This window comes from Exserohilum turcica (assembly GCF_000359705.1).
Source record: "Exserohilum turcica Et28A unplaced genomic scaffold SETTUscaffold_1, whole genome shotgun sequence".
In the NCBI taxonomy this organism is placed as follows: domain Eukaryota; kingdom Fungi; phylum Ascomycota; class Dothideomycetes; order Pleosporales; family Pleosporaceae; genus Exserohilum; species Exserohilum turcicum.
Genome location: NW_007359914.1, coordinates 2,421,964 through 2,436,454, shown reverse-complemented (window position 1 = coordinate 2,436,454; position 14,491 = coordinate 2,421,964). Strand labels below are relative to the sequence as shown.

Below are 14,491 nucleotides of genomic sequence, written 5' to 3'. Positions count from 1 at the left end.
TGATTATTATTGTATAGTTATGACTGACTCTCGGCCTGTTACTCGTAAGACGATCCGTCAACATCCATCCCGAACTTCAACAAGGGCACCGTGTTGTCTTCGGTGGCTTCGCGGTGCTCACACTGCGCTGTCATTGAGTACCGCGGTTTAATTCCGATAACCCCACTTCAGCCCACGCCACTCCACCCACTCTTAGAGGTACATCATTGGCGAAATCACTGACCGCGGCAGGAAAGACGGCTTTGCGGGCCTGTTTTCACAGAGATCCATTGTTTTAACTTAACGCCGGACAACTGGGCGGCCTTAGGGTAAACCCCGCTGCCCCTCTTGAGCGGGATCGCAATCAATGCGATATAATAGCTGGCATCTCGCCGCAATCTTTGCAGCTGCAGCGAACCTGTACCAAAACCCTGTATCGAATTATTAGTAACATCGCATACAATCACGACAATGGCAGAGAAAAAGATGGAATACGTCAAGTGAGTTCCTCACCTGACCCACACATGTCAAAACTCACACAATACAGCTTGGGAAAGTCGGGCCTCAAGGTCTCCAAGGTCATCTTGGGCGCCATGAGCTACGGCACTTCCAAATGGCAGCCATGGGTTCTGGACGAGGATGAGAGCTTGCCACTCCTTGAGCATGCATACAAGTGCGGCATCAACACCTGGGATACGGTATGCTTGGTTCCGTTTCGCTTTCAAGACAATCTCACAGTGCGTCTGCGTATCGACAAGCAAGTCTGATCATGAACTACCAGGCCGACATCTACTCTCACGGCGTGTCCGAAAAGATTGTTGCCAAGGCGCTGAAGACATACAACATCCCACGCAACAGGGTCGTCATCCTCTCAAAATGCTACTTTGGTGTCAGGGAAGAAGATCCTTCGATACAGATTTCAGAGGTGGCTGTAAACGACGGCGATATGGTTAACCAAGTCGGTCTCAGCCGCAAGCATATCTTTGACGCGGTTGAGAAGAGCGTGGAAAGACTAGGCACATACATTGATGTCCTGCAGATTCACCGTCTGGACCGCGGCACACCCAGGGAGGAAATTATGAAGGCCTTGAACGACGTGATTGAGAAGGGCTGGGTCCGGTATATTGGCGCCAGCTCCATGGCTGCATGGGAGTTCCAAACCTTGCAAAACATTGCCGACAAGAACGGCTGGCACAAGTTCATCTCGATGCAGAACTACTACAACCTGATTTACCGCGAGGAGGAGTGTGAAATGGTACGTTTCATCCTGTCCGTCTGAGTGTCGTTCTGACAAGGCTCCAGATTCCATACTGTCAAGACACTGGCGTCGGCCTCATCCCATGGTCCCCCATCGCCCGCGGTGTCCTCACCCGTCCTTGGAATGATCGATCGACAAAGCGCGCAGAAACCGACAAGGTCCAGTCCGTACTTTTCCGCAATAGAGACGAGGATAACAACAAGAAGATCGTTGATCGAGTCGAGGAGGTTGCGAAGAAGAACAACGTCAGCATGGCATGCATCGCCACAGCATGGACTATCAAAAAGGGCGTGTGTCCTATTATCGGCCTAAACAGCAAGGAAAGGATTGAAGAGGCGGTACAGAACGTGCACTTCAAGCTCAGTGACGAGGATGAAAAGTATCTTGAAGAATTATACCTGCCCAAGGCCAGACAGGGTTTCTAGAGAAGAAAGGTTAGAAAGACACATTGACTAGAGTTGAAATGAATGTCTTAGGGCCAGGATATGTTTTGTTCTATGCGCCAAGACGTCTTGGGTGATTGAATTCGCCACTCCAACCTAGTCACGAGTTGTGTTTCCAAATTCAAAGGACATTCAACAGCAGATGCTGGTCAAAGACTGATCGAGGTCCATAGGTGGTGACCGCTCCAAATGCAAACATACCATCCCTTGCTCATCAACACCACGATTCTATCGACCGTCACCGGAAAATACGCCGCTAGTTCACCTTACCTTTCCTCACATCTTCACCGCAATATCCGCAACACCATCGCATACCTCAACAGCAGACGACTTGCAGTTCACACACACCCTCTCAAACAAAGTAATGCACAAGCACACATCTACTCGCCACAAACGGGGCACACACCACCAGTTATGCAACCTCTGTCGGAAGCACAAGAAAAAGGAAAAGCAAACCGCGTCAGAAAAAGCCGTTGAGAAGATGCATGCTCGATGCACATACCCGCGTGTCACGCAATGCAGGATGTGCTGTACAACACACTTTGTATGTGTATATACCGGCATACAATGCATGCAGGTGAGAAGGTGGGGTAGTGTAGTGTGGTGTGTGTATGCGTATGCTGTAGGAGTAGATTGCGGTGCATGGACCGTTTACGTGCATGCCACCACCACAACAACGACAACGACAACGACCAGCGCCACTGCCGTCATGACCCTACCCGACACGAGTCTAACGCAAGAGATCGAACGATAGGAATCCTACACACCCTCTTACATGGTAAGCAAAGACTAAGGGAAACAAGACTTTTTTGCCTCCCCGCCCGCCCGCCACCACGCATCACCACCAGCGGCAGGAAGAACTAAACAACTAGCACACACACTAAACCATTCGCCTGCCTCGAAGCCTGAAAAACAAATCAAGGATACCCTAGAACAATGGAAGAGCAGAGAAAACTCGACATGTGCCGCGGCAGCTAAATTAACGTGCAGCTCTAAATCCAGTCGCCCCAGTCCAGTCAGTTGCCTTTGGTCCAGCTCCCCTAGACTTTCAGCCCCAGACCCAGCGTTCTCTCTCTCTCCACGCAATGTCTAGGTGTTATGCAGCAGTCACGCGGCGCACGCCACCACATGCTGCAAAGCACGAGGACAAGAACCATAGTCGGCATTACTTGGTCGGTCGTTCGTTCGTGTTCGTTCGTTTATTCATGCCGGAAAAGTCGCTCACTCGGTGCTGGGCAACCCCCCCCCCAAACCCTGCTATCACACCATCACCCCATTACGTTGCCACTAGGTGTACTCCAGCTGGCTATGTACATACTAACAATACATCTAATCATCATTACCCTGTGCTATTACTAGTGTAGTGTCTTAATATTTCCCGCCACCTCTACTGCTACTACTGTTACTACTTAGTATTAACACCGCCCACAGTCCGTGCATGACCGCGCCTCAAACAAAACAAAAAGCTCAAAGCTCAAAGCTCAAAGCTCAAAAGCACAGGGCACACACAGGGCTAATACCCCCCCTAAGTAAAATAAGTTAACTAAGGTTACTACACGAATAAACCAGGGTTCTCTCGGCCGACAAAAAAAATACACTAGGGGAAAAAGCTAGAAAAGGAAATAAATATGTGAAAAATAAGCTCGATCGATCGCCCGATCGCGTGGATCGAGCGATCCTACACCTACTGTGAGAAAACAAAAAGGCGGGAAATTATTCGGTTGGATTAAGGGACGAAAAAAAGGTTGATGGGGAGGTTGTATCGAGGCATGTGATTTGTTTGTTTGTTGCATGTGAGAATGCAAGGTATGAGTGTGTAGGTGTAGGTGCGTATGGGGTTCCGGTGAAGAGAGGTAATGGAGGAGGGGAGAGAAGATAGGAGATGGAGGAGCGATAAACCGCGCACTGAGTATGGTACACTACACCGTACTACTTACACCTTCCTGCGCATGAATTACATGGTATAGTCGTACCTGTCTTGCCATGCGTATACACATCCGCTTGGAGGAGTAACACGGCATATGCATGGATGCGCGACACTTGGTTTGCTTACTTACATTTACACTTGGACTTACTTACTGTAGTACACTACACATTACAGTGACACACCTAGTATCCCCATACGCTTAGCACATGCCCCTGCGTGGTACTCCCATTCGTCCACTTAGTCTTGCTTTTTCATTGCCTTTTTTTTTGTTCTTAGTTTTTCTCTATAGCCACAGCTACAATATACTGCTGTAAAACAGTAGACACAACATAGCCGTCGTAGAGCGAGTCTAGCACCACACCATCCATCCATCCATCCACGCATCCACGCATCCTATTTTAAGAACACCATAAAGAAAAAAAAGGTAAGGGGGTAGGAATACAAAAAAGCCCTATCCTTCCCCTGTTTCGCATATACATAGCCACAGTCCTACGTCCTTGATCCCTACACGTGTAAATGAATCAGGCGTGGTGTTTGTTATAGCATGGCATGCATGTTATAGTTTTGAGTATATGGCTTATAGCATACAGTGCCAAGTTAAAGCTACTACTATAGAACTATATGCACACATCCGTATATATATATATATGTATTAGTATTAGTATAGCATACACTTGATAGATAAATTTTTTCTCACTCTCTTTCTTCTTTTCCCCTTGCTCTCTCTATTCCTCTAATCCATGTTACTCTACCATGTATGTATATCATAAACAAGCACAGCTATGGCTATGGCTACACGCACACTACTAATCCCACACTACACTCCAAACATAGATCATGCACACCTACAACAACAATAACAACAACAACAACAACAACAACTACAAACCAAGAAGCTGGGCCAGCAACATACCCAGCTAGCTAGCTAGTTGATTAGCTCACCCCACCCACATACATCTATCTATCTATCTCCCGTACACCGTACATACCCAAACCCAAATCCAAACCTAAACCTAAACACGCATACTATACATGCACGCTTGCTCACCCCCCCCCCGCACCACTTAGCATGCAAAAAGAAAAAAAGGGCCTTACACATGCCACCTATGCAAAGTATACTAAGCTTATTATGCATATCACAACACAACACAACACAGCGCAACACAGCATAGCATAGCGCAGCACAACACAGCACAGCACAGCATAGCACAGCATAGTATAGTATAGTAGCACAAACAACACGGCACGGCACAGAAGGCATGTACATACAACATGGATGGATGGATGGATGGATGGATGGATGGATGGATGGATGGATGGATGGATGGATGGATGGATGGATGGATGGATGGATGGATGGATGGATAGATGAAAGGGGACAAATATACGCATAGCTAACGCATTCCGCAATTCAATCAATCTATCCATCTATCGTTAAAAGAGAAAGGGAAAAAGGTAGACAGGCAGGCAAGTAAGCAGGCATGTAGGCAAGCAGATATGCAAGCAGATAGGCAGGCAAGCTGAAAAGAAAAGAGAAAGAGAAAGAGAAAGAGAAAGAGAAAGAGAAAGAGAAAGAGAAAACTATCGCATACTCTTTTTCCCCGTCTTTTTATTCTCCTTCCCAGACCTCTCTATTACACTCCCTCTCCTCTCCTCTCCTCCCCTCTTCTCCTTGTCCCATCCCATCCCATCCCATCCTTTCCGCACGGAGCGGTACGAAGCGATGCGGAGCGATGCGGAGCGGCTCGGCTACAATCCACCTTGGACATAGTGTAATGTAGTGTAGTCCGCGGGCTGCGAGAGCTTGCGAGCTGCGGGGGACCACTCAAAAGGGGAAAAGAGGGGGGGGAGGGGGCGGCAAAAAAAAAGAGAGAGGCTCCAGAAGGGCGGTGTGGGTGATACCTACGTATACACACGCACACACACACACACACCTACATACCTACATACCTACATAAAGCAACACGGCAGGGAGGTAGGGATAGACAGAGAGACAGAAGCAGAGAGAAGGTAAGAGAAGCGAAGGGGGGTTTAAGGTAGGTAAGTAGGTAGGTAGGTAGGTAGGTAGGTAGGTAGGTAAGACGGGGGGAACGGAACGGACGGGTATGTATGTAGGATATGTACTTAGAATCGATTGCGATTTTGGCCAAGTTAGGTGTAAGTAAGTAAGTAAGTATGTGTAATACCTACGATGTAAAACAAAAGTAATCCAGAAGCCACACACACACACACACACAAAAAGGGCTCTCCTTCTCTATTTCCATCTCATTCTTACTATACTCGTTTTTCTTTTCGTTCCGGTGTTCTACCGCCACCGCCCCCCGCCGCGCGGTCTTTCCTTGTTTCAGGCAAAAGATGAAGAAGAAAAGAAAGCCCCCCCCCAAAAAAGTCGCTCCGATTGATGCACCGATAGACGCCCCAGCTGGCGGTGCATGTATGGTTTGCTGGTTTGAAACACCGCCTTTTCGAGGTAGCGGCTTGATTGGGTTATTTATGGAGCCGGCTGGCCTGTCTCTATTGGACGGGACGAGAGAGAGAGATAGTACAGGGCGTTCGAGACAAGACAGGACCCACGTTCATGCGGCATCCTGTCTGCAGACGCGCGGGCGGCTTCTGAGGTGGCTGATCCTTTGCCCCTCACCACTCAAGTCGACGGGTTGCGGCTGACCACCCAAGTGCAAGTGACTCACGCTATGCACTTCCCCAGCCGCTACAGCAATTTTCACAAACGTTGTTACCATATTAATGATTTGTAATAATAGATAGATTGCCGCTTCGTACTCCATGCCAAGGCCCAGTGATAGATAGATACATACTCGTTTTCAATTGAAAGAAATGGCTTACTCACAGCACATGCGTCTGCCAGAGCTAGACCCAATGGTGCTGGAGGAGTATGTCAAAGCCACAGATGACGGGAAAGGAAACAAGGAAAAAGAAAAAAAAGAACAAGCCGCTCGCTCGCTATGCCAATAACACAATCGTCAAGAAGGAAAGGATAATTTTTCTCTTGAAGGATTGGTATGGACCGGGGCACCGACAACACACGAGTGTTGGAGATGCGATGCCTATCCAGGGACCCCGCCTCCAACCTCGTCTGCTCGCAGGATAAAGGAAGGAACAATAAAATCGCAAAAGAACACGCAGGACTCGGTCCTGGTTCTGCCTACTCGCGTGCTTCAAAAGATCAAATAGTCGTGATCGTGGTCATGGCCATGAGGTTGTGCAACCATGCGTCAGCCGTCTCCGTTCAGAAAGTCAATAAAAGTCATATGGATCGTGTAAGAAGATAAAATAAATGTTAATCCGGTGTTGCCCACTAAACGAACGTGATGCAGTTGGGATGTCGTGGGAGCCCGGAGCTTGTTTGTATCGTTGATCGCGCCGAGATCGCAGAGAAAACTTGGCATCCAGAGGACACCGGGGAATCGCAGCAAAATGCAGACAAAGTCGTTCATCGGTTGGTGTTAAGGTCGTCAGCCATGATGTCGCAAGCATTGGGCACGTAAATCGTGGATCGTTTATATGTATCGGGTGCCCTGAGAGCAGGCAGGCTGCGGAGTATTGTCGGGAGATGAGTCGCGCGTAAATGGTCGGTCGTGAAGATTATGTGCAGCCTGCTGATTAAACCATAATGGTATCGTGGGAGACGCAAATCGACGCAAACTTAGTTGGCTCTGATGACGAGCTTCGAGAGGAACTTGTTGGATAGTGAGTCAAAGTCCTGGCGGTCGAACTTGCAGTCACTTCTCGATCGGAGGTATGGTTCTGGGGGGGAACGGATTAGCATGCATAGGGCCATGTGCGGCGGTGGAGAGTAATTTACCATATTTGGTGACGTGTGCGCGGACTTCAGTCATGGCATCGCACACGGCAGGATTTGAGTTGAGCAGGTGGTGGTGCTTCCTCGAGTCCCACTCGGTGAAAGCAGGGAGCTTCTGCGAGATGGCCGAGAAGAGGCCAACAATGACACCCACCGGTGTGCCTTCCATCTCGCCGCAGAACTTGTTGACGGCGGCGAGGTCGGGAACACGGTAGTTGCAGTCGAACTGGATCAGCTCCCAGACAGCCAAGAGGATGGCCGCGAGCATGAAGATGGTGGGCCAGTTCTTTAGCTTGTCACCGCTGTAGACCGACTGGTACAGCGACGAGAGCTCCTCGAGCACGTCCTTTTGCAGCTCACGCCACATGTCGGCAAGAGCACACTTGACCTGGAAGTTGATCATGACGGGGGCAATCGTCTTGCCAGAGAACTTGGACTGCTGGTCCTCGACCTTGCCGGGCGTGTTGTCCTCCTCACCCAGACCCTCCACCATGGTGACGTGGAGCGTCAGGTTGTACGCGAGGACAAGCTTGAGTGCCTTGCGGATCACAGGAAGCTTCTCGCGGCAGTAGAAGCGGTACGCCGTCTTGAGGAGCTCCGTCACAAAGTAGGTGCCCTCAAAGTACTCGTCAACAAACTGCTCGAAGCCGCCGTCAATGTGGCGGTCGAGGTAGTCGGAGAGCATGGCACGCGAGATGCCCTCCATGCCGGCAGACAGCTTGGCCGTGTTGATCTCAAAATGGAGGCCATTGAGCGTCTCATGCCAGTCGACGCCGAAGCACTTTTCGTCGCGGACATAGACCTCGCGAGCCATGATGGGCAGGTAGTGGCCATAGCCGTGGGTGACGTAGATCAGGCGCTCTGATGTCGAGAAGCCCTTGATGTTGCCGATGGAGAAGCCAAGGCTGACGTGACGCTCGTAATCGGCCTTCCAGTCCTTCATGAAGTAGGCAATGTCCTTGATGTCAATGCGCGTGCACGGGACCTGCCAGAGACGCGCGTGAGATGGCTGGCAGCCAGCGCACGGATCGCCCTTGTCACACGTCTTCTTGAGGAACTTGCATCGCAGGCACGCACGGAGCTTGCGGATCTCGTGAGCCTGCTGACGTTGATCGGGCCTCAAGGGCCCGCGTCTCCTACCCACACGCTTCTCGCCTGTGGCGTCTTTCTTGTTGGTGTGCGCAGGCGTCTTCTTGACAATCGTCTTGGTGGGCTTGGATCCCGTCGCCGTGATGGGTGATTTCCGGCGGCGGGCCGGGGGCGAGCTGACGGCTGACGACGTCGGCGAGGCCGTGTTGGACGATGATTGCTTAATCGTAATGGGCTCGACACGGGCCATGGGGGGGCTGACCGACTGAGTGGGGGAGATGTAGCTGGGGAAGTCGTGGTCGCTGAGCTGGTAGCCGTGGCTGTGGCTGCAGTTGTCCGAGTGGGTATGCGAGTGAACGAGCTCGAGCGTGTTGTCCGTCTCGGACTGGGGCGAGTGCATGGGGAACTGGATGTCCTCGAAGCTGCTAAACGAGTGCGCTGAGCGGGGCACGTCCGACTGATTCGAGTTGGACGAGTCGGAGCCAGTGCGGATGTGGAGCGACTGGGCCGGGTTGAAGATGATGGCCGAGCTGTCCGAGTAGTCGTACGAGTTGCGGTGGTTGAAGCCGACGTCGACCCAGCCGTTGTCGCTGCTCGAGAGCGAGCGGATCTCCATCCAGTTCTCGCCCGGCGAGCCCGTCGACACGCTGTTTGCCGTGGCGACGTTGGAGTTGCCCGTGTAGTCGGGCGTCGTGGACATGTTGGTGAACTCGTGCTGGAAATCCGCCATCTGGAAGGGCGCCGTGGTCAGCGTGGGCAGCTCCATGCTGGTCGTCGTCATGAAGCTCATGGGGGCCATGGACATGGAGTTGAGCATAACCTGCGAGTTGATGCCAAACTCGACGGGCGACGTCTGCAGGGGCCCTCCGTACGTGGCACTGAAGTCGGTGCCCAAGCCCAAGGAGCCCTGCGCAAAGTTGTCCTGGCCAAAGCTGGTGTCGGTGTTGATGTTCATCCAGGTTGCGAGCATCGGATTCATGGGTTGCATGGCGGCGGGGAAGCCAAGGCCCATGGATTGGTGGAGGGGAGCCATGGTTGTCGTCGTCGAGTGCTGTGCAGTCGAGGCGCTCGCACTGGTGATGCGGCGCTGGTTCTGGTGTTGCTGCTGCTGCTGCTGATTCTGCGTCTGGGTCTGGTGGTGCTGGGACGACGGCTGCGCGCCGTCGTGGTGGTGTTGGTGGTGCATACTGCCGGGTGAGAGAGGCAGCGGCCAGGAGGGCGAAAAGGCGTATGTCTGGCGGTTTGGGTCGAAGGAAGGGTCGAAGGCACCGTCTACGGCGTAGATGGCCCCGTCAAAGTCGATGTGTTGGTTCTCCATGGCTGGCGGGAGAGAGGAAATGGGGTTCGAGTCTTCTCAGCCTCCCTGAGCTGATAGTAAGCGGTGAAGGTAAGCGGGCGATGGGCCGACCAGAGGGTAGGCGGGCGGTGCCAAGCAGCGTACACCGCTTTTTGTATGTGAGGCCCAGCCCCACACGACTGGCTCGTCCAGATCTGCACTTGGCTGGCATAGCGCCAGAAGCGCTGCAGCGGTCCGCTCGATTCGCAATCGAGGGCAAAGAAAAACCCTGACGAGCGGCGCCGTGAGCGAGGGTTCTCAAGCGTGCTGCGCCGGGAGAGTTGCGGCCATCCAGACCAGACCAGACCAGACCAGAGGCCTCGTTGGCCTCGGTGGCCTCGTTGGCCTCTGTCGCCATGCCTGGCGGCGCACCGCGAGCGAGCGAGTGCGAGTGCGCAGCCATGACCGAACCACGGCAATGTGCTCGCCCGCCGACGCGCTCCACCACCGCCTGCATCGCCTGCACCGCCGCCGTCCGCCGCCCGCCGCCTCTCCGTCTGTCTGCCTGTCTGCGGGCTGTCTCCCTGCTGTCTCCCTGTCTCCCTGTCTCCCTGCTGTCTCCCTGCCACTGCTGTCCGCCTGTCTCGCCCCATGCCCACGCACGCTGACGCGCCCGCCTGTCTGCCTGTCTTGTCTGTCTGTCCGCCCCCCGCCATCCACGAGCACCATCGTCATGCCATGCCATGCCCTACCCTGCCCTGCCAGCCTGTCCGTTCCAACCACATCTGCATCCGCCCATGTACATACAACACCACTCGTGGGCCCTCCTAGCCACATGCGATAACACCCGATAAGCGTTAGACTCCGGGCCCTGTCCGCCTACGATCAGCATGCGGAGGAGAGCGTTGGGGATGCCGCAACAAGCAAAAAAAATACTCCCCCCACCCCCCCCTGCCAGACTCGACTGTGCTGTCTCTCCAGCGCCCTCGCGCCGCCCGCCCCTCATTGGACCTTGGCCTGCACGAGCAATCCGGCATGCAGCCAAGCGACTCGGCTTGCGCTACGCTCGGTCATGGGTGCCTCCACGCATATGGACCGAGACGAATGCCTGTGGGCCTGCTGGATGCTACACTCGACCAGGTTCCGTATTTGCCTCCCGGGCTCAACCCGGTCTGCCACCTCTACAACCGCTCTCGGCCGTCGACAGTGACCCTCACCGACACGCTTTGTTGAACGCCTCGCTAGACAGATGACATCGTCATCGTCATGGCTTCTTTCTCCGCGATTCCAGCCTGCCGCTGCCATATCCACGCGCTGAGCCCACTTGCCGGCCGGCCCTCGTGCTTGCAGACGCTCGCTCGTTGCTACTCCGGCATGTTCTGCATGCTGTCAAGCGCCCTTCTGCGTAACATCGCTTCCGAGCTTGCTATTTTGCGTAATGTCTTGCATCCATCTTATCGACTCTGCCCGCCGTTTCATCAATTGTGTCATCCGCGATGCTCCGCCGGCATATCGCCGCTCTCAACCAGCGACTCCAAGCCTGGCCTGCATTCGTGCGTCTATTACCTTCGTGTCACCCTGGCTGCCGCATGCCGAGAAGTGTCCGTCCACCAATCACCCCAGGTGACGGCATCCGTCGTCTCTTTTGGTTTCGCCATGGTCTGGTAGCACATCGTCGCTCGACCCTCTGCTACTCTGTCCCAGCTGGCCTACTCTTAGCCCGGCACATGTGACTGGACATCTAGTAGCCCTCTGGCCTCGAATCTTGGGTGGCTGGACAGTCGCTCGTGCTCGTGCAGTCGCCATGGCCAGAGGTGGTTGGTTGGTGGCGTCGTATGGGGGGGGCTTGCTGACGTTCTTTATTGTCCCACGTAGCAGCGAACGCAGGATAGGCGAGACGCGGATGCTAACTCGCTCCCGTATAGTAGTATGAGGAGCCGCTGCATGGCCAATGGCCAGACTTGACCCTTGTTGTGCCCACCTCGGAACGACCAACATGGCGATTCGGTGGGGTTGGCTCCTCGCTGAGCTGCACGTAAGACGGACTCTGCCAACGATCGAGCGACGCTTCAGCTTGGAGCTTAGATGAAAGCAACCCTGGGGCCATGCACACGGTTGCTTTTTAGCATGCATTATCACCATTGTACAAGCTGGGAATGTTAGCCGTTGTTCATCTCGGTAATCCATCTGCTTGTGGCGTAGAGAAGCACAAACGAGTCGTCCGAGGCTGGGCCAACCCCCCCGCGCATTTCGCCAATGCGTTAATCATGGTGATGTGTGAAGACATGGCAGATGTGGATGCGTCGTGGCCAGCCATGGGGAGTAGAGTGAGAGGTGTGTTTGGCGTCATTTGTGATTGGAAGCAAGTCGTGGGGGGTGGGGGGGGAAGGCGCGGCGATCCTCTCTTTCCCTCTGGACCGTGACAGCATCGAGAGACCCTGCGTGCCTCACCCCTCACCCATTTTCTCATCCTGGGGTTCCCAGCCATTCAGTTGGCACATGACAACACCATCGTGAAACAATGCTGTGGCCCCCGTAAATCCCCCGCACTTGTGCCATCACATGTCACGAGTCAGTGTCATCCCAAACCCAAACTTTCCGCTATCAACCGCCGCTGCCTAGCCTCGTTACTATCGGATATGTCTTCTTCAGCACTAGGCACAGTGTCTTGCAGATCGCAATATCCCTCACGGATGTGAAGGCAATGCAAGGCAAAGAATGGAGATTTGATCGGTATGCAGAGTTGGCAGTGAACAGCTCCAAGCACATGCAGACGAGTCCAGTCCTGATTCAGCTACATATGTCGACCCGTTCACAGCACTTGGCCAAGCAAGCAACATATGTGTAATTACTATTCCCAGACCCTGTGTCTTGAATGTCTTTGGCTAGACCCCCCAAAAGAACACCAATTCGCCGATACAACAAGGTTTGAGCCATGTCTCGTTCGGGACGAGACCAGCCTTTGGCAGTCCTAGAATAACGGGCAGCAAACTCTGGTCACACGTCCCGCCAGCCTGGAAATAAACATGGGTTGACCCTCTATTTTTGAGACTGTCATGCTGTTGCCGAACTATCGAAATGAGCCTTTTTAATAATCCGTACATTCGACTCCCACGGTCGGCAGGGGATGTGGTCGTCCTGCCAACCTCCTCAGTGCCCGCCAAACACATTTGCCCGGATTGTGTTCCTTCAATACTACGTAAAAGATTTTCGGGAAAAGGAGAAGATATACTAGACCAACTGCTTTTTTCCAATCACCTTTGAGTGATGTGCAGAAGTGCACTTACGCCATTGCGGGGTGGCAAACCAGTGTTTCTCAGCGACAAGCGAACGAAGGAATTCGGAAGGCTGCCCATAAATGCTTCTTCTGCCACAAAATAGACGAGGATAAGTATTTACATAACTACAAAACACCGCGTGGCGGGTTTGCCATGGAGAGAGTATATGCCTATGCCGCAGGTCAACGATACGATGATAACAGAATAGTCACATCCTCCGCAACTGAGCCTGAATCGAGACACGGTAAAAGGCACCAATCCAGGCTGTGGCAGTTCGAATCAAATCCACCTATTCTCCGTAGATTTCGGAGTACGGGAATGCTGGGTTGAAGCGAGCGCCTTCGGCCTTCGGCTCCGCGCCCATCTCCCGCGCTCCGTGTAGTGCAGGCAGACGGAGTGCACAGCATATAAACGAGAATTGGGGAAACATGGCCATACACAACTCAAACAAGGCCGGTCCTGCATTGCTTGAATAACACGCCCAGCATTCTTAATCCCCAAGAAATCATAGTCACCTGTCACCATAACCACACTCAACATGGCACACGTCGGCGCACTCCCCAAGATTAACCGTTACGTCACCACCCACAACGAACAAGGCAAAGCCATCTTCAGCCATGCCTTTAGCGACGAGAGCGAGATGAAGCCCAACGACGATGGCATCGCGTTTGCCCTCAGCTACACGACCAAAGGATTCCCCGTCGACATGAGCGACGACAAAGACCTCGAGGTGTATGACCGATACCTCAAAGAAGCGCCCGGCCTGGTTGTCTCTGGCGGAACCGTCCTGCGACACGTTGATATTCCTCCCGCTACCGTGTGCACCATGCACCGGACGGTGAGTTTGGACTACGGCTGCGTGCTCGAGGGAGAGGTCGAGCTTCTGCTCGACAGCGGCGAGAAGCGCCTGATGAAACGGGGAGACGTCGCCATTCAGCGCGGGACCATGCACCAGTGGATCAACCACAACAAGGACGAATGGTGCAGGATGCTTTTTGTGTTGCAGGAGTGTCAGCCGCTGAAGCTTGCAGGCGAGATTGTCGGAGAAGAATTGGCGGGCATGGCGGGCGTGCGGCCTTCGGATTGAGGCTCCCGGGTTTGTTGTATGTTCCAGGTATGAGGTCAAACTAAGATAAGATACGGGGGTCTTGGACGAAGCGAAGGATTGCGAGATGCTATCGATATGGGGACGTCGAGTCTTGGGCGCCAAGCCAGCTAGCATGCCATCTGATTGCTCCCCACGTGCTCCACTCTTTCCTCTTCACTGTGTGACATTGACGGCAACCCGGAAAGGGCAATCCCCGGCCACAGCTGCACCATGGTTGTTGCACTCCAGTACAGCTTGTGACAGGACAAAAACCCACTTCCCGTGGCTGTACCTGCTCTTCCGCTCTACTTGGAACAATACTAAGCGCCCCTTG

The 14,491-nt window shown here is 53.3% G+C and overlaps 3 protein-coding genes across 3 annotated transcripts; 2 read left to right on the top strand and 1 right to left on the bottom strand.

Moving 5' to 3' along the window:
- Window positions 1-237: 237 nt before the first annotated feature.
- SETTUDRAFT_162440 (uncharacterized protein) lies at window positions 238-1,873 on the top strand. Its single transcript, XM_008022719.1, has 4 exons — window positions 238-479; window positions 527-677; window positions 761-1,234; window positions 1,282-1,873. The coding sequence occupies exons 1-4, from the start codon at window positions 451-453 to the stop codon at window positions 1,660-1,662; spliced, it is 1,035 nt and encodes a 344-aa protein (XP_008020910.1). The 5' UTR covers window positions 238-450; the 3' UTR covers window positions 1,663-1,873.
- A 5,398-nt stretch (window positions 1,874-7,271) lies between these two features.
- Window positions 7,272-9,834, bottom strand: SETTUDRAFT_85211 (uncharacterized protein; the record flags this gene model as incomplete). The annotated part of the gene is made up of 2 exons (XM_008022196.1): window positions 7,272-7,372; window positions 7,431-9,834. The coding sequence occupies 2 exons, from the start codon at window positions 9,832-9,834 to the stop codon at window positions 7,272-7,274; spliced, it is 2,505 nt and encodes an 834-aa protein (XP_008020387.1).
- A 3,657-nt stretch (window positions 9,835-13,491) lies between these two features.
- On the top strand, window positions 13,492-14,307 carry SETTUDRAFT_162439 (uncharacterized protein). The gene has a single exon (XM_008022718.1). The coding sequence runs from the start codon at window positions 13,609-13,611 to the stop codon at window positions 14,155-14,157; it is 549 nt and encodes a 182-aa protein (XP_008020909.1). The 5' UTR covers window positions 13,492-13,608; the 3' UTR covers window positions 14,158-14,307.
- The last annotated feature ends 184 nt before the right edge of the window (window positions 14,308-14,491 follow it).

Coding starts and splice junctions, on each gene's coding strand:
- SETTUDRAFT_162440 (XM_008022719.1), top strand. CDS start 451: ATGGCAGAGAAAAAGATGGAATACGTCAA. Junction 480..526: donor AAAAAGATGGAATACGTCAA/GTGAGTTCCTCA, acceptor CACACAATACAG/CTTGGGAAAGTCGGGCCTCA. Junction 678..760: donor GCATCAACACCTGGGATACG/GTATGCTTGGTT, acceptor ATGAACTACCAG/GCCGACATCTACTCTCACGG.
- SETTUDRAFT_162439 (XM_008022718.1), top strand. CDS start 13,609: ATGGCACACGTCGGCGCACTCCCCAAGATTAACCGTTACGTCACCACC.